The 17,320-nt window shown below is 30.1% G+C and overlaps 3 protein-coding genes across 4 annotated transcripts; all 3 read left to right on the forward strand.

The window, feature by feature from the left end:
• The first annotated feature begins 5,981 nt into the window (after positions 1-5,981).
• LOC106306350 (KH domain-containing protein At4g18375-like) lies at positions 5,982-9,760 on the forward strand. Of its 2 annotated transcripts, none has more exons than XM_013742929.1 (8): positions 5,982-6,145; positions 6,383-6,419; positions 6,501-6,976; positions 7,048-7,422; positions 7,501-7,755; positions 7,847-8,071; positions 8,156-8,302; positions 9,646-9,760. In XM_013742929.1, the coding sequence occupies exons 2-7, from the start codon at positions 6,395-6,397 to the stop codon at positions 8,189-8,191; spliced, it is 1,392 nt and encodes a 463-aa protein (XP_013598383.1). In that variant the 5' UTR covers positions 5,982-6,145; positions 6,383-6,394; the 3' UTR covers positions 8,192-8,302; positions 9,646-9,760. The 2 variants fall into 2 exon arrangements, with proteins under 2 accessions (XP_013598383.1, XP_013598384.1); XM_013742930.1 differs by having other exon boundaries at positions 5,986-6,145; positions 6,359-6,419.
• Positions 9,158-11,853, forward strand: LOC106306351 (signal peptide peptidase). The gene is made up of 11 exons (XM_013742931.1): positions 9,158-9,325; positions 9,646-9,761; positions 9,862-10,013; positions 10,103-10,188; positions 10,292-10,419; positions 10,530-10,580; positions 10,718-10,804; positions 10,896-10,965; positions 11,054-11,190; positions 11,297-11,374; positions 11,532-11,853. The coding sequence occupies exons 1-11, from the start codon at positions 9,286-9,288 to the stop codon at positions 11,592-11,594; spliced, it is 1,008 nt and encodes a 335-aa protein (XP_013598385.1). The 5' UTR covers positions 9,158-9,285; the 3' UTR covers positions 11,595-11,853.
• Positions 11,854-16,223: 4,370 nt separating this feature from the next.
• Positions 16,224-16,856, forward strand: LOC106304816 (SKP1-like protein 14). Its single transcript, XM_013741205.1, has one exon. It carries the CDS (start codon positions 16,279-16,281, stop codon positions 16,735-16,737), a length of 459 nt encoding a protein of 152 aa, XP_013596659.1. The 5' UTR covers positions 16,224-16,278; the 3' UTR covers positions 16,738-16,856.
• The last annotated feature ends 464 nt before the right edge of the window (positions 16,857-17,320 follow it).

The raw sequence follows: 17,320 nt of genomic DNA on the forward strand, positions 1-17,320 counted from the left end.
ATTTTAGTTTTCCAAAATCTAACCCTAACAATACATACAATACTACACCATATGTTTGCCAAACTCCTAAACCAAAGTATTTCATGATTCACTACTTTCACTCATCTATCTTCAAAACAAATCAATTTTATCATATCTTAATTTATATCACTTAAAACTGTTTATAATTACTTGATTTTTATTTTTCACGCATCAAAATATTTTTTTACAAGATTTATAAATTATTTTTAAAATAAACTGGTACCAGACGACTTACACTTCAGTCGTCCAGATGACTTCCAACATCTTAGATGACTCAGATGATTTACTGGGGCTATATTCGTAAAAATAGCTTCTGTTTTTTATAATTACTTGTTTTTTTACAAGGGGTTAAACTGTAATTTCACTAGGCTTTTAGGTTAGTTTTGCATTTGATTCAAGTTTGAGATTAAAATCAAGTTGTGGGTTAGTTTTGGCAAAAACCTCTAAATAAAAACAGGGGAAATGTAAAACCAAACCATATTATAATTTCGTTGACTTATCTAAACCTAGGTCTTTTATTATTCAATGCATTTATAATCACCAGAAGTGGTTGAAATCATAGGGAGGAGAATCAACATTAGTTTCCCAATTTTGTAAACCAGTTGAGCACCTTCGCATAAGCAGCTTAATTTAAAGCGTTTCTTATAAAAACATGTTACTATTATTTTCTAATAAAGAATGGGTGACAAAAATTATATTTTATTGTTATAAAAAAGAAGAAATCTGAAATTCAATCTTATTAATGATAATTATATAAAACCCAAAAACCAACCAATTCAAATATACTATTCAGAACCCTAGAGAAACTAAAAAATGGAGATGTAGTTAGTTACTTACACTAACATGAGAGTATTCGACACCCATTTGCATAGAGAGTTAGAAGAAAAAGGCAACCGACCAAGGCATATTATAACATGGGTAAAGCGAAATATGTCGTGTAAAAGCTTGAAATCCTTAAAGTTCCATTTCACCAAATTATATATATATATATATATATATATATAGATTTGTGTGTTATAAGAAAATGTCATAAAGTTATCAAAACATATCTAGTAATTTACTCAAAACATATCCGCTCACTAGTAACAAAAGTAATTTAAGTACCTTTGAAGAAAAAGGTCTACCGATAGTTTCTTGGGAAAATTGTTTTTAAGCAAAAAAAAATGATAACTATGTGTTATTAGGCTAATTTCTTTTTTTGTACCATTTTTCCTCTAATATCCTTTAGTATTTTCTAAAATAAATCAAATAAATAGTTTCTCATAAAAATCCTATATCAACCTATTTGTATTTTTTTCCAGTTTTAAAAATGTTTAAATCATAATTTCATATTTTGTTCTACAAAAAGTAGAATTGACATTCTATACAGTAGAAAATGTAATCCAATTTTTTTCATTGAATCTAATATGTTTAGAATACGTGATCTACATAAATAATAGTAATCTAAAAATATTTGGAAAACACATTACGCGCTTAACCTATTGTTTTAAAATCTGTAGAAATCGGAATCTACACATTACTATAAATCTAAAACATGTAGAAATCGAAAACTACACATTACTATAAATCTAAAACTAGTAGAAATCGATTTCAAACATGTTTACTGTATTCTACTATATGTAGAATACAAATCCTACGGATAAAGATAATCAGTTCCAAAAATATGGGAAGAAAATATTTGGAAACATTCAGTTTCCTTATATTTACTAAATCGATTTTAAAAAAAATCATGATTTATAAAATCAATTTTTAAATTAAAAAAATTAAAACATCGATTTGGAAACTTCTTCTCACGCCATCTTCTTCTCCCCTTTGTTCTTCGAGGAGAAGAGAAAAATGGGTTTGATATTAGAAATCGAGTTTTAAGAGTTCAACTCGAATTTGTTTGGTTCAAATTGATTTGGAAGACTTACCTGGGCACGAGATCGATCGATTCGAAGACACGACCGATCGATCAAAGTGGGATCGAGCTTCTGTGATCGACTGACCTGAGCTTGGTCGATCAGTATATGCTCCACATATTTTCGTTGTTCTGGATATATTTATCAGGATCGACCGGTTCAGATCGAACGGATCGATTGATCCCTTTGAGAAAAAAAACTTCTAACTTTAGTTTTTTTGGGGATTCTTAATATTTTTTTAATTATTTTAAAAATTATATTTTAATATTTAACAATTGTTTTATTAATTGTAATTTCGAATTTTTAATTGAAATTAAAGGCAGTATTGCCATTTTGAAAATAGTTAGATTAATAAGACATAAAGTATATGAGATTAGCCTAATAGAACATAGTTATCATTTTTTTGGCCTAAAAAAAAATTTCACTAGTTTCTTTAATCCTAAAGGAGCTCAACATTATCACCCAAATTTTGAAGATTGTTATGTAAAAGGATGTGGTGATCCCTTCTTTTCAGTTCCTCCTAAAAGATGTTATGTTTATTTCATACGAGTTCGGTTTATAAATAATGCTTTTAGAGCATCCCCAAAAGAGATTCTATAACTTCAAATATAGAACTTTTTGCTCTTCAAAATGTAACTTCAAAACTTCAAATTTAGAGTTTTAAAGAATGAAACTTCATATTTGAAGTTTCACTACTCAAAACTCTAAATTTGAAGTTTCATCCTTTTATTTGTATTTTGGTCCTTATAATTAATTACACATCACATTTATGATTCTCAAGTATTTTCACATTTATCGTTTTATTCTTTAAAACTTTTATATATCATAAATATTTCAAATTTATTTTAATGAATTCAAATTTTACACATAAAATTAAATAAGATTTATAATATTGAAAACTAGAATTAGACAACAAAAATATTACAAAAGAAACTTAATAAAAAACTTTTAAAAAAGATACATGCAGACGTAATTATTGCACAAATTTAAATTAATTATTTTTGTATACTACTAATTAATTTGATAGCTAATTTAATAAAATGTATGATATGTGTTTTGATGGATCAACCTATTTTTATAAAAATTATAAGAATCATCGTAGTGATAATGACACGTGACCACATAAATTGTTATAATGTTTTTTTCAATTTTGATATAATGGATTTATGTACTACATGCCTAACTAAATAATAAAGATAATCAATATATTGGCGACGGTGAATAAACTGAATTTTTTAGTAGAAAAAGGTGAAAAGTATCGAAATACATTTAAATGGCGTATAAGAATTTCATGGACACTATCCGTATATCGACCTAATTATTTCGGGTTTTCATCTCTATTATTAAAATAAAAGTACAATTATAAAATATTCCTAAATTTTCTTACTTTATAATGATATGCCGCTGAAGTAATTAAATGAACTTATCTTTAAATAATCATTGTCTTTTCCTATTTATTAAATCATTTCCTAAATCAAATTTAGCTTAATTTTCGTATTTAATATATTTCCTAAAACAATTTAGCTAATTTTTGGGAATATTCAAATTTAAAATTGATTTTAATAATATTAAACTTGGATAATGTTACTATTAATTATTTTTGAACAAAATTCAAGTTTAAATTCGATATTAAAAAATATGATGAAATTATTTTGAACAATAAAATCTATATATGCTAAGATTTAAATATCTTTAAACTACTTATAGAACAATATGAAATATTTGTAATTGAATATTATTTTTAATATAATTAAATCTCGCCTAAGATAATATATATTTCAAAATTTTCTAAAACATATGTTTAACCATTTCGGTTACTATTAATTATTTTCAAAAAAAATTAATATTAAAATTTAAATATCTTTGAATTACTTATAAAACACTGTTTAATGTTTATAAACAAATATTCTTTTCTAACGTATCTAAATCTCACCATATGCCCCATATCTGATCAAAATATTTAAATTCTTATTACATTTGAAAAATAATTTCATGTTAAGAGAAATATTAGTCAAACATATCAATAGATCAATATTTCTCGAAAGTTTAGTATCGGACATGGGTCACTATTTTTTACAGCACATAAACTATTTGATTGTTGTGTTTATAAAAATTTTAAAATATGATAAATATTTAAAATATAAACCAATAAACACTAAATAATATTCATTTATATAAAAAGTGAAAATAAATATCCGCGCGGCCGTGCCGATCAAACTCTAGTTAAACCTTTAAAGCAACTACACAAGTCTATAGAACTTAAAAGACTTCTGGAAACTAATTCCATAAGTAAAAAATGTTGTAGCTGTACGGCTCGGCCCATTTACTCACTGGATTCTACAAAAGGAATAACAAGATTAGTTTGAAATGAACTTGAAGTCAGAGAACTTTTCCAGTTTTTATTACATTCCAGGTGAAGCTACGATTTGAATATAATGCAGTATCATGGTATGTTACAAAAAAACTTGGAGAGGATTAAGGTGACAACATTAATAAACTCATGTTGTTAAAAAAAACTCATGAATTTTAATTTTAATATTTATTTTTATTCAAATTTTAAATTATTAAATTAGATACAAATTTTAAATTAATATTATAAATTATAAAATTTCAATATTCATGTTGGTAATCGATGTATTAAATTTATGTTATTTTGTCTCATATTTTAATTATTGGGTGTAAATTTTAGAGCAAAAAATAGTAATAATCAAATTAGAAAGATTAAATGTAAAATTAAATATTTATTGTATTTGTTGGACTGAAAAAAATCCATTGGCGTTGAAATGATTATAAACAATTACAATCCATAAAACATCAATAGAATGACAATATCTAATAAATAATATACATTCTCTATAATTTATATTTTTAAAATAGTGACACAAAAACACAAAATAATAAACTAGAAAACATTATCTATTTATTCTCTTAGATTATATTAATATTATGTTTATATGTTTATTATTTGTAAGTTTTAATGTTATTTGTTTTATCCTAATTTTTTATTCTTCCATATATTTTTAATATTTTGGTTAATTTTCATTTTTTCCTTTATATAATATTTATTATTTTGGTTTTAAATATATTATTTTGATAATATTTTGATTTTACGGATAAATAATTTGATGTTCTTCATATTAAAATATTAATTTATTTTATGTTTGGAATATGATTGTTTAATATCCAAAATATATAAATTATTTAACATACGTATACAATTATATATTACGAAATATATTTTTAATGGTCCTTTACTTTTATCTTAATTTTAATATGTATTTAGATCAATATTTCTAATAAAAATCGTAATTATGATATTCTCGGTAGAATTTGTTTAATATCTTTTAAACAATACTAAAATAGTGTTTTTTTCTAAACTCATTGAAAAGATTACAAGTAAGCAAATTTAATTATCAAATAATAGTACATATCGTTTAATTATGTCAACTCATTTCACTTTTTCCAATTACAGTAGAACTTCTATAAATTAATAAATTTCGTCTGTTTCAATTTGGAACGGTTCAAAATTTGACATAAATCGATAAAATAGTAAGATAATAATTTTTTAGAAACTTCTATGTAAATATATGGTCCCATTAAAATTATAAATTAATAATTTATATGTATATATATTTTATATAAATAAAAACCTATTATTACATTGTTTGTTTTATATCCACAATGGAATTGTTTTTATATTTCTTTAACACTTAATATATTTTTGATGAAATTTAGTAATATTATATCTAAAATCACATTTAAGTTCTATACGATATATATTATAAACATCAAATAATATAATAAATGTAATATAAATGTCTAATTTAAAAAAAAACAATTAATTTCTATACACTAAAATCAAATATTTTTCTTATATTAAAATAGATATATCTTTAAAAAAAAACCTAAATAAGAATTTTTTTGTAAATTAATATCTTTATAAATTAATAAAATTTAAAAGTTTCAACATTATTATTTACCAAGGATCTACTGTAGTTTTGGAAAATTTAATTTAAACAGGACTACTTGTCGTCACGACGCGTGAAAGAGTCAAGAGCCCACACGTCACAAACTCGCTTCGGCCGCCCTCGTCTCTCCCATAGACGTTTAATAAGCCCACAAGCCTTTTTTTCGTTCTCTTCAATTTCAAAAACGGAGGGGGAGGCCGTTGCATCTTTCCGGCAAGCCGACGGCGACCGATCGTCACCTTCTTTTATCCTCCGGTGAGAGTTTCCTCCGTTTTGACTTTCCTATTCCGTAAATGCTCAAAGACGCTAATCTATTGTATCAATCGATTGCGTGAGAATCTGATCTTCATAGATACTTATATTCTGCTTCTAGGGTTACTATACTTCTCGCCGATGATCTAGGGTTTACATTGAGTCTATTAGGAAACATAATCTGCCCTAATTTTGAAAATCACTGATTCTCTTCAGCTTCCTTTGACTTTGCCTCACCAGATCGCTGCTAAAATGGCTAATACGAGGAACATTTATGGTAAAAGACCTCTTTCTATTTCTAGTTAGTTTTCAATCTTGATTTTGGAGAGGCTGAGAGATCTTTTCTCTGATGATACAGATAACAATGGTGTTGGATCAGAAGACACTGTGTATCGTTACCTGTGCCCTGTGAGAAAAGCAGGGAGCATTATCGGTAAAGGCGGTGAGATCGCTAAGCAGATAAGGTCTGAGACGAAGGCAAACATGAGGATCAACGAGGCTTTACCTGGTTGCGACGAGCGCGTTGTGACTATATACTCAACTAGCGAGGAGACGAATTGTATTGGAGATGATGAGGAGTTTGCTTGTCCTGCTTTCGATGCGCTTCTCAAGGTTCATAATATGGTTGTGGCTGGAGAGGGGGACACTTATGGTTATGATGAGTATACCGTTGCTGCGAGGATGCTTGTGGCCTCGGATCAAATTGGTTGCCTTATTGGGAAAGGTGGGCAGGTGATTCAGAAATTGCGTGAGGAGACCAATGCTCAGATTCGTGTTATTAACGATAATCTTCCTCTTTGTGCTTTGGCTTTGAGCAGCGATGAGCTTCTTCAGGTAACGCAACAAGTCTGCTTATTAAGAGAAGCTTTGAGTTCGTGTTAGCTTATGTGTATTGATTTTTTCAGATCATTGGAGAGCCCTTAGCTGTAAGAGAAGCTCTTTATCAAGTTGCCTCTTTGCTTTATGATAATCCGTCGCGGTTTCAGCACTACTTTCTGTCTTCTTCTTCAAGTAGTCTGCACCAGCAACAATCCGGTGGAATGCTGATGAATCCTCCACTGACTATCTCTCACAAAAACTACTCTGCTTCAAGAGATGTTGCTGAGCCAAGAGAGTTTTCTATCTGCTTCATCTGTCCAGCTGAAAACGTTGGAGGTGTTATAGGAAAAGGCGGCAGTTTCATAAATCAGATTAGGCAAGAATCTGGTGCAGTTATTAAAGTCAATACCTCTGAAACTGATGAAGATGACGACTGTATCATTTTCATATCATCAAAGGAGGTAACGCAAAACATTTATACTTATTAGAATCTGATTTTCTATATGTGAAATGTTGAACCGTTTGGATGTATATCACAGTTCTTCGAAGATCACTCCCCAACAGTGGATGCAGCATTACGCTTACAAATGCGATGCAGTGAGAAAGTAGGGAAAGACTCGACAGATTCTGCAATATCAACTCGTGTTCTTGTTCCTAGTTCACGGGTAGGGTGTCTCATTGGGAAAGGTGGAGCTATTATATCCGAGATGAGGGGTGTCACTAAAGCCAATATCCGCATTGTTCAAGGCGAAGACGTACCACAAATTGCTCGTGAGGATGAGGAGATGGTACAGGTAAAATAGGATATTGACCTTTTATCGTCAAATGCTTGTAAGTTTTGTGCGTGTTTTAGAACAATGTATTTTTGTTTTTCTTGTTGTTTAGATAACAGGAAGTCTTGATGCAGCAATCAAGGCACTTACGCAAGTGATGTTGCGATTAAGAGCTAGTGTCTTCGACATGGATCGTGGTCTTGTCTTGCTTCCAACGTTCTTTCCTTATATATCTCAAGCGACAGAGACTTCTAGCAAGCCTAAGCAGAGGAAACGCGAGAACCATTCTCATGGTTCAATGGAAATTGGTAGAAATGAAGACTATGCCAACCAAATGGTATGATTCACAAGACTATGCGGCAAAATAACACTTACAGATTGGATGTAGATATATTTTTTGATGGTGTTTCTTCTTTTGCAGAACTCAAATTCCCATAGAAGAAATCATGTCTATTGATCACTGAACCACTTCAAAAGGTTCATTGTTCTGCGTTTTAGACACTTAGATTATGGGCTGTTTCTTTTTGGGTAAACACTTGGCGTTTTTTTGTGATCCAAGGAAAAGAAGGTTTTGTGTGCTTTTCAGAAGTTCTTGAAAGAATGATAATATTTTGTTTTTGCCATCTTCATGCAAAGTTTAAGTTCTAAAATTCAAAAAAGCCAGAATCCAGACTGGGAAAGGATCCTATTTGATCTTAATAGGATGTGAATTCGGCAAGGTTTCAAAACCGGATTAGACCAAGTAGTAGATTTCTTATTCGTACCCGGTTTAATTGGTTTTATTTATTTATTTTGTTTCAAAATGGTATTTAATTTAAAAATAACAATACTGCTTATAATACAATAATATTTAATTAAGATTTTAACAAATCTTAGGATATTTTCTAATTACAACTATAAAATGCATAAAATTATCTTAATTATTTGAAATTCTCAAAATCAAATAAGCCAAATATATTTTGAACTAAAAAAATCTAAAAAAAAATTTAAAATGTTTAAAAAACATGAATGAATAAATCAGACAAGGTTTTGTCTCCATTCTGCTAATCTCATTGTTAGATACCCTTCTAAATGTTCCATTCTCTCTATTATTGATGACTAAATTCCATTCTCTCTATTATTTTTAATTTATATCAATATTTTGATGTTTACATTATAGTCTTCCGTTGAAGTCAGAAAATATCAGATACCATTTACTGCCTTACCCATACCGAAAATAAAAACACACATTGTGATGATGAATGCTATGTCACTAGTTGACCAATAAGAATACGAGGGTGATGATATAAACTTATAAACACGTTAACATAACCAATGAGATACGTCTGTCACGTAACTAGGTCACAGCCAGTAACGTTTGCAGTCGTCGTTAATTTAATTTTCTTCCTTTCTCTCGTTTTCTCTCATAAACTTGTTTTTAATATTTAATTTTAACAGATCTGGTGGATTTTTTTTTTTTTAATCTATTGACCCCACACACCACTTGATCTCTCTCTCTGTCGCTATACATTCATCATCAGTTTTACAGAGTAAAAAAACGAAGGATCAGTCATGAAGAATTGTGAGCGCATCGCTAATCTCGCTCTCGCAGGTTCTCTCTCAGTTGTTCTACGACCACCCCTTTCTGGGTTTCTTAATTCGATCGATTTACAATGATGTGATTGTCTCGTTTGATTGATTTCCTTTTCTGATTGAGGATGTACGTAAACCAAAAGTTTGTAGCTTTCGGTTTAGTTTCCTCGAATTTGTTTCGATTCATTTTGTTTTGTGCGTTACGTTAGCTGTTTCAGATCAGTCAGGGTTCCTTTAGGTTTAGAATTGGTGGGTGTTGATTGATTGTTTTGAATATATTTGGTGAAATGCTTAAAAAATTGAGTTTTTTTGTTTTGTTTCGTTTGGTAATGGTTTCAGGATTGACAGTGGCACCACTTGTTGTGAGGGTGAACCCAAACTTGAATGTTGTTCTTACGGCATGCCTCACTGTTTACGTGGGTTGCTTTCGTTCCGTGAAGGACTCTCCTCCAACTGTAAGAAGACGCTACCAGAGATTGTCTTTTTTTTTTTTTATCAGTTTCTCAGTCAAACCATTCGATATAAATTGTATTGTTTTTGTTTGGAATGATGTAGGAGACGATGTCGAAAGAACATGCGATGCGTTTCCCATTGGTTGGGAGTGCTATGCTTCTGTCCCTTTTCTTATTGTTCAAGTTTCTCTCCAAGGACTTGGTCAATGCTGTCCTCACTGCTTACTTCTTCGTTCTTGGGATCGTCGCTCTTTCGTATGTCGCTCTTTTTGTTTGAGTATTTGTGGTCAAAGTCGTGACTTTTCCTTTTCCTTTTCCTTATACACAATTATGTTCGTTTGCAGGGCGACATTGTTACCTGCCATCAGCAGGTTTCTTCCAAAACCTTGGAACGACAACCTTATCGTCTGGCGTTTTCCCTACTTCAAATGTATGGTTCTGAAGTTCGCTTTCTTTGCTAGCCTTTTCTCTCCTTGTATTTGGATGTGGTTTGGTAAATGTAACGACTTGTGTTTTTTTCTTTCTTGAAATAGCTTTGGAGGTAGAGTTCACAAAGTCCCAAGTCATTGCGGGAATCCCTGGAACCTTCTTCTGCGCTTGGTATGCTTGGAAGAAACACTGGCTGGCTAACAATATCCTTGGCCTTTCCTTCTGCATTCAGGTTTACTTCCTTTCCATTACGAGGAATAAAATATAAGAAGAGCACATCATCGGAATGTAGTAGCGTTGTTGTGTGTGTCTGTTTCCTAACTAACGATGTGGCCAATACAGGGAATTGAGATGCTCTCTCTTGGATCATTCAAGACTGGTGCCATCCTTTTGGTAAGAAGGATTTATCTGAGCTCCATCTTATGCTTTATGTGTTCTTGAAAATCTTTTGAAATGTTTAGACGAACATAAGACAAGATTTTGAATATGTCTCAATCATTTGGTGTTTTTGTTTCATATCTGACTTGCAGGTAGGACTGTTTTTCTATGACATTTTCTGGGTTTTCTTTACTCCAGTTATGGTTAGTGTTGCCAAATCCTTTGATGCTCCGATCAAGGTTAGTGAAAGAAGCCCCTAAAAGTACATAAAAACAAAAACAATTCGATTTCGTCTTAGTAATTAATCTCATTGTTGAAATATTTTATCAGCTTTTGTTCCCTACGGGCGATGCTCTAAGACCCTACTCTATGCTTGGGCTTGGTGATATCGTCATCCCTGGTACGAATGCATAATGCTTATCTGAATGTTCTTGAACATTAGATATTATGTGAATGTATATGAGACATTAGTTTTTGTTTTCCTTTAGGTATTTTTGTTGCACTGGCTCTAAGGTTTGATGTGTCAAGACGTAGTAAACCACAGTACTTCACAAGTGCATTTGTGGGATACGTTGCTGGAGTTGTCCTCACCATTGTTGTCATGAACTGGTTTCAAGCTGCCCAGGTCAGTTTGTTTGTGTCTCTTAATTTGTTATGATCTATTCTTTTAACCCTTTTTTTTGTGGGATATGATCTGATGGGTTTTGGTTTGTCTTTTGCCTTTGTTTCAGCCTGCTCTGTTGTACATTGTCCCCGCCGTCATTGGGTTCTTGGCTTCTCATTGCATTTGGAACGGTGACATTAAACCGGTTTGTTTTCTCTTCCTTTTAGGTTTCAGTTGTTTCAAACGCAAACTCCAGCATTTGCATTTAACATGTTTATGGTAGTTTTGGGTTGATTGTAAACGGTAATGCATATACAATTGCAAGTTAGTGAAATGGTTATTATCTCTTTTTTTATATGCAGTTGATGGCTTTCGATGAATCCAAGACTACTGAGGGAGAGGTTGATAAAGCCCATGAGGAATGAAGACAGTGGAGAAAGAAGGGCAGAGGAGTAACATTTATACACATAAAATGTGTTTTTATATGTATGGAAGAAAAAAAAAACTGAGATGGAAAACATTTTTTTGTTTCCAATGATCATCAGTCCCTTCAAAAATAGTTCTCACCCTTTTTTTGTTCTTTTTAGATTTTCAAACATCTTCTTGCAAAGACTTATGTAAGTTATACAAGTTACAACAGGTTTTTCTTTAACTTTTGAAGATACTACTACTAGGTTTTGTTTCCTTTTACTTCATCACATGGGTACAGTACAATCTTCTCTTTTTTCTACGGTTTCATGCCACTAGTGAATTGTAACTTCCATAATCTTAATCGTTGAAGCATGATTGTGCGATAAGTCGATATAACATGGTTATCAAAGATATTAGCGAGGAGAATGAATTAGCTCATTCTTGATGCTGTTTAGCCAAATCAATGTGCATCCATCAAAAGTCCTTTTTTTGTAAATGTATAGACCTATTGACGACAATACTGATAAAGATTTATCATAATAGTACCGAGAGAAGTTAATGTAAATTCGATTTCTGCATACCTGAGCTTGTCAATCACTTTAACAAAGATGTAGAGAAGTGAATTGAATCCATCAAACTGTTTCTGTCTGCAAGGGACTTGTGCTGAGTGCTTTGTTAGAGAGCAACACTGAAAGAGATGATCGGATTTTATACAATAAGCTTGTTAGGTTGTCTTTATAGAGATGATTATTGATAATGGCCATGTTTCTAGTGTTTTACTCTATGGAAATTCACGAGACATGTGTTTTCCTCCTGATTTTCGACGGTTTTGCAATGAACAGTTATCATAGGATAAAAATTAATATCAACAATTTTTTTTATAATATTTTTCATCATACAGTTTTCTAATCTCCTATATACAAAAAGAGAACCATTACCACAATGATTAAACTAACCATAAATTAATATTATTGTTCTTCATTCTTTTCTCAAACCACGAAATTGCTTAATATGACTAAAATATGTATGATAATTAATGATTTTGAATAATAAATATTTGATAAAAATTATTATATACTATATCATTTTTTAAATCTGAACTTATTAAACAAACACATTAACCATATAATAAAAAAAATATATTTTTTCGTATTTGTTATATTTTGAAATTTTAAAAACAAATATAAATTATTAAAACTGTTAAAAGTCTTACACTGGAATTTTTGTGATCCATGGCTTAATTTTTTTGTTATAACAAGATACAAATGATTACAAAATCATATAAGTATGAAATATTCTTTTAATAAATATAAGGATTAAAATATATATATATATATATATATATATATATATATATATTAATATCGTTTGAATTAAACTATATACCATATAAAAATACATAAATTTTTTAAATTTTTAAATTTTCTTTGGAAATTTTTTTTTCTTGAAAAAAGCTTTGAAGAAATATTGATAAGTTAGGGATTGATTAGTTGTTGATGTAGGTGTAGATATTTTGCTGTACAATTTAAGCTGTAAGTTTTTGTGTTGTAGCTTTAAGTTTTTTGCTTTAGAATTAATGTTGTCGGTTTTTATAATAAAGTTATAAACATTGGATTATGATTTTTTTTTTAATTGTAGTTGTATATAATCTTTAATATTAAGTTGTGACTAATTCAAATAAAATCAAATTGATATAATAAATAAATTTAAATATATGTAATCATATATTATAAAATGATTATCATAAATAAATATAATTCATAACGATAAATAAGAAACTTATATTTAGATTTATATGTTCTGCATAATCTGTACATAGTAATTAAAATATTTTAGTCATGCATTTCCGTTTTGTGTATATATTGTTATAAATGTATTATTATAATTATTTATCAGAGTGAAAGAAAAATATTAGTAGAAAGCAAGAAAATATTTATTCTCAAAGCACTTGTAAATTGCTTTGGAAAATTTGTTTTACAGAGCCGTAGATTTTAGAAAAAGCTAGTTATGGTTGTGAGTTTCAAAAACAAATTACAGCTTAATTGCTCAAAACTTAGCACTCTGGAAAAAAAAATGAACTTGTGCACAACCCTCACAGCACTCACCAATCATCACCTTAATATTTGAATTTTAAACTTTGCATTGAATTTCTTAAAAAAAATATATAAATTACTAAAATTATTAAACATCACACGATGAAAATTTTGTTATCAGTGATTAAAGTTTTTGTTATAAAAACACACAAATGATCAAAAAAAAATATGAGTATAAAATATTATTTAATATATATCAATATTAAAACTATACTATATATCTTTGTTAATATCATTTAAATTTAATTACATACCATATAAAATAAAAAGTGTTTGTTTGGATTAATAAAATTTATTTATGTGTTCACACCAATTTAATTATATTTGTAATAGTTACTAAATTTTTAATTATTTAATATACGTTTATTATTTCATAATATGTAAAAGAATATATAATACAAGAAAATAATTTATATATAATGTTCATTCCGCGCAAAGCGCGAATTAACCTAGTTATTATTAAAGTTGATATATGGTGTTTTTGGCATCTTGTATATATGTTTTCTAATTGCTTTTCAAGTCTTTATCGAGTCTTTCTAGTACTTTTCGAGTCATTACAAGTCTGTTGTTGCATTGGATGAGAGATAGACCAGTTGGAGGAAAAGAGGAGAGAAACAGTGCAATTTGGTGATTTTCATGCAGAACAGTCTGACGAATGTTCCTGGTCGAGCGGAGCAACCCGAGTGTCTGTTCCAGCGGCATAGATTTTTAAGGAAACTTCTAATATTTCGGGATTTGCCCTAATCACCCCAATTTTCTCTCCTGCAGCCGCCAGAGACCTGCAATATATCTTTTCTTATTTTTTATTATTATTGTACGCTAGTTTTTACACAAAAAACCATTGGAGACTTTTGTACTTGAAAATTTGCTACCTTGAAAGGGAAAAAGCTTAAATCTCTCTCACATTGAGAAGATTCCTGAACCCTATCTTATTTATTTATTGATTCAACATGTTTTCTTCATCTATTGTCTCTGTGATTTCTTTGTTCATGGCTGAGTAGTCGCTTGTTATGTTTAGGGTGTTAGGGATCATGGAAGAATGAGTTAGACACAAATAGGATTGCTATTCTTTGATATCTCTATCTATTGCTAATCTTAGAAAAATCATAAATATGTGATTTGTCCTAATTAGCTAACGAAAGCTGATGCTAAGACAAATTGTGAACCAATTGAATGTGAACTTAATGCTTGTCATCATTCTCTGATCCAAACGAAGTTTAGGCATTAGGATTGCTTGATAAATTGGTAGACACCACGACAGTGAGTTTATCTATTCTTGTTTTTCAAGTTCTAGATTGGTTCTTATTGCCTTCCTGAATAGTTGTGTAACTCATGATCCTAAGTACCCCGATGAATCACCCTGAACCTAGCTCTTTTATTCATCTGAATACCCTTAAACTAGTATGTTATTTTCAGTCACGATACCCTTATTGCAAAACCTCCATATTGTTTTAGCTTGATATTTATTATATACAAATAAAGTGTAATCGTTGGTCTCTGTAAATTCGATCCTAAAGTGCTATATCGACATACCTTTCGATTGTGGTAGTGTGCACATTAGGTTAATTGGCGTGCGTATACGCATACGCATATTATCAAAAGTACAAATCATTAACCCTTTGTTTGCTGAAAATCACCCAAAAAAGAAAATAAACTAATAAATTAATTATCGTACTAATGCTAATATATTAGTTGGATAAATTGTGAAATATTTATTTTGAATTTAAATAAAAGAAAAGATTATATCAGTAACTTCTTATGAATGATAGCACCTTTAACTATATATATACAGGTAGAATACATGCATATAAAAAATATATATATATTTTTTTAAACTTAATCATATAATACTTTTAATGTAAATTAATTCATTGTATGCTTTTGCAATGTCAATATTAAGATATTTTATACTAATTTATATAATTTACCGTTGTATTAGGATTTGTTACCTACTTGGCTATTACAAAATCTAATTCATAATCTGTTTAATAGAAACTAGCTCTTACCAAGATAAAAATAAATCTTCATACCCTATTGATATCTGCCAAATAAATCTTTGAGAGAGATAATAAAAGAGATACTCTTTATAAGCATTAGTTGTATACTAAAAATTGTCATCTAAATTGCTTATTGTATATTTGCTTATATCTTCAAAGTAAAAATATTTTACAAACAAACACTATAAATTAAATATTATTAATTATTAACAAATAATATTATTAAATTTTAGTAGATTTAGTCCAGAAGTTTTTATGAAATAGAAATTCTGGTCTACCTTGATTGATTAAGGCATTAACAAAAAAGAAGGGAAACTGGCGTATGATGGACTCAAATTGCAATTTGTCACCCGGATTGGTTAGAACCAAATTTTAAAATAGAAACCCTAGCTCTTTTTGCCAAACTAAACTGTAGGATATTTACTTTTTATTATTGCTTTAGGAAAAAAAAGGAAGATTTTATTTTACATATTTCCAATTCACCGACCCTATTCAAGTTTATAAATAGAGACCAATATGTTTTCATCATATCACATCAACTAATAAACCATAACCTAACACTCTTCTCCCGAAAAGAACCCTAGAAACAAAAGAGGTCTACATCGAACATGATTACGTTGACTAGCTCCGATGGCGAGTGTTTTGAGATTGAAGAAGCGGTGGCGCGTAAGTTCGAGATCGTAGCAAACATGATCGAAGACGACTGCGCCAGTGGATCGATCCCATTAGCAAACGTAGCCGCGAAGGCCCTAGGCGCAGCGATCGAGTATTGCAAGACGCACGTCGAAGCTGGTGCGGTCGAAAGCAACGAGGCGGCTGCGGATAAACTCAAGAAGTGGGACGATGAATTTTTGGCTAAATATGATAATGCTATGCTGTTCGATCTTTTGACCGCTGCTAACTATCTAAACTGCAAAGGCCTTCTCGACCTCACATGCCAAAAGGTCGCAGATAACATCAAAGACTTGTCACCAGAGGACGTCCGCACGATTTTCAACATCCAGAATGATTTTTCAGAAGAAGAAGAAGCAGATGTTCGTAAGGAGAACGAATGGGCTTTTAATTAGTGATGTTGAAATCTTTTCTAGTCTTAAAATTATTTATGACTTGGTTTGTCTCTTTTCGACTTAGTGAATGATTTTATTTTTCTTGTTTTCGAGTGTGCGTGATTGACATATTTGCTTATTCAAAGAGCTTTTGTTCCGTCTACTGTCATGGTTATGTGATCATCGTATTCTTTACTCATACTCGAAAGAAATCGAGGGAGATCTGCGACTACAAAACATTAAATTTTCTTGTTTAATTATGTTCAATACAGGCGGATACTAAACTGTTATTTAGAGCATCATTATCCCTAAGAGACACTTAGAGGCTCTTAAGTTTTTTTAATATTTTTAAGTATTAAAAGTGAGTTAAGATATAACATTAAAAAACTCAAATATTTTTATGCCCCCTCTTAATTAAGGGTTTAAAAAAAATTTATTATGGAAAGAATATGCCATGAGATGAAAATTGTTTATAAAACATGAATCTTTACCATTGCATGGTCTGGATTTTATAACCGGTTCAAACATAAATGGAAAGAGACTAATACAACAATGTTCAAGAATAGCATTTTCTTCACCACATACGATGTCAAGAATGTTCAAA

Source organism: Brassica oleracea, chromosome C7, assembly GCF_000695525.1.
Source record: "Brassica oleracea var. oleracea cultivar TO1000 chromosome C7, BOL, whole genome shotgun sequence".
NCBI classification, from domain to species: Eukaryota; Viridiplantae; Streptophyta; class Magnoliopsida; order Brassicales; family Brassicaceae; genus Brassica; species Brassica oleracea.

Bases quoted from the DNA above. Each gene is read 5' to 3' on its own strand.
- LOC106304816 (XM_013741205.1), top strand. From the start codon at position 16,279: ATGATTACGTTGACTAGCTCCGATGGCGAGTGTTTTGAGATTGAAGAA.
- LOC106306350 (XM_013742929.1), top strand. From the start codon at position 6,395: ATGGCTAATACGAGGAACATTTATG. The intron at 6,420-6,500 runs GTAAAAGACCTC...CTGATGATACAG, and splicing joins TAATACGAGGAACATTTATG to ATAACAATGGTGTTGGATCA. The intron at 8,072-8,155 runs GTATGATTCACA...CTTCTTTTGCAG, and splicing joins AAGACTATGCCAACCAAATG to AACTCAAATTCCCATAGAAG.
- LOC106306351 (XM_013742931.1), top strand. From the start codon at position 9,286: ATGAAGAATTGTGAGCGCATCGCTAATCTCGCTCTCGCAG. The intron at 10,581-10,717 runs GTAAGAAGGATT...TCTGACTTGCAG, and splicing joins AGACTGGTGCCATCCTTTTG to GTAGGACTGTTTTTCTATGA. The intron at 10,966-11,053 runs GTACGAATGCAT...GTTTTCCTTTAG, and splicing joins TGGTGATATCGTCATCCCTG to GTATTTTTGTTGCACTGGCT.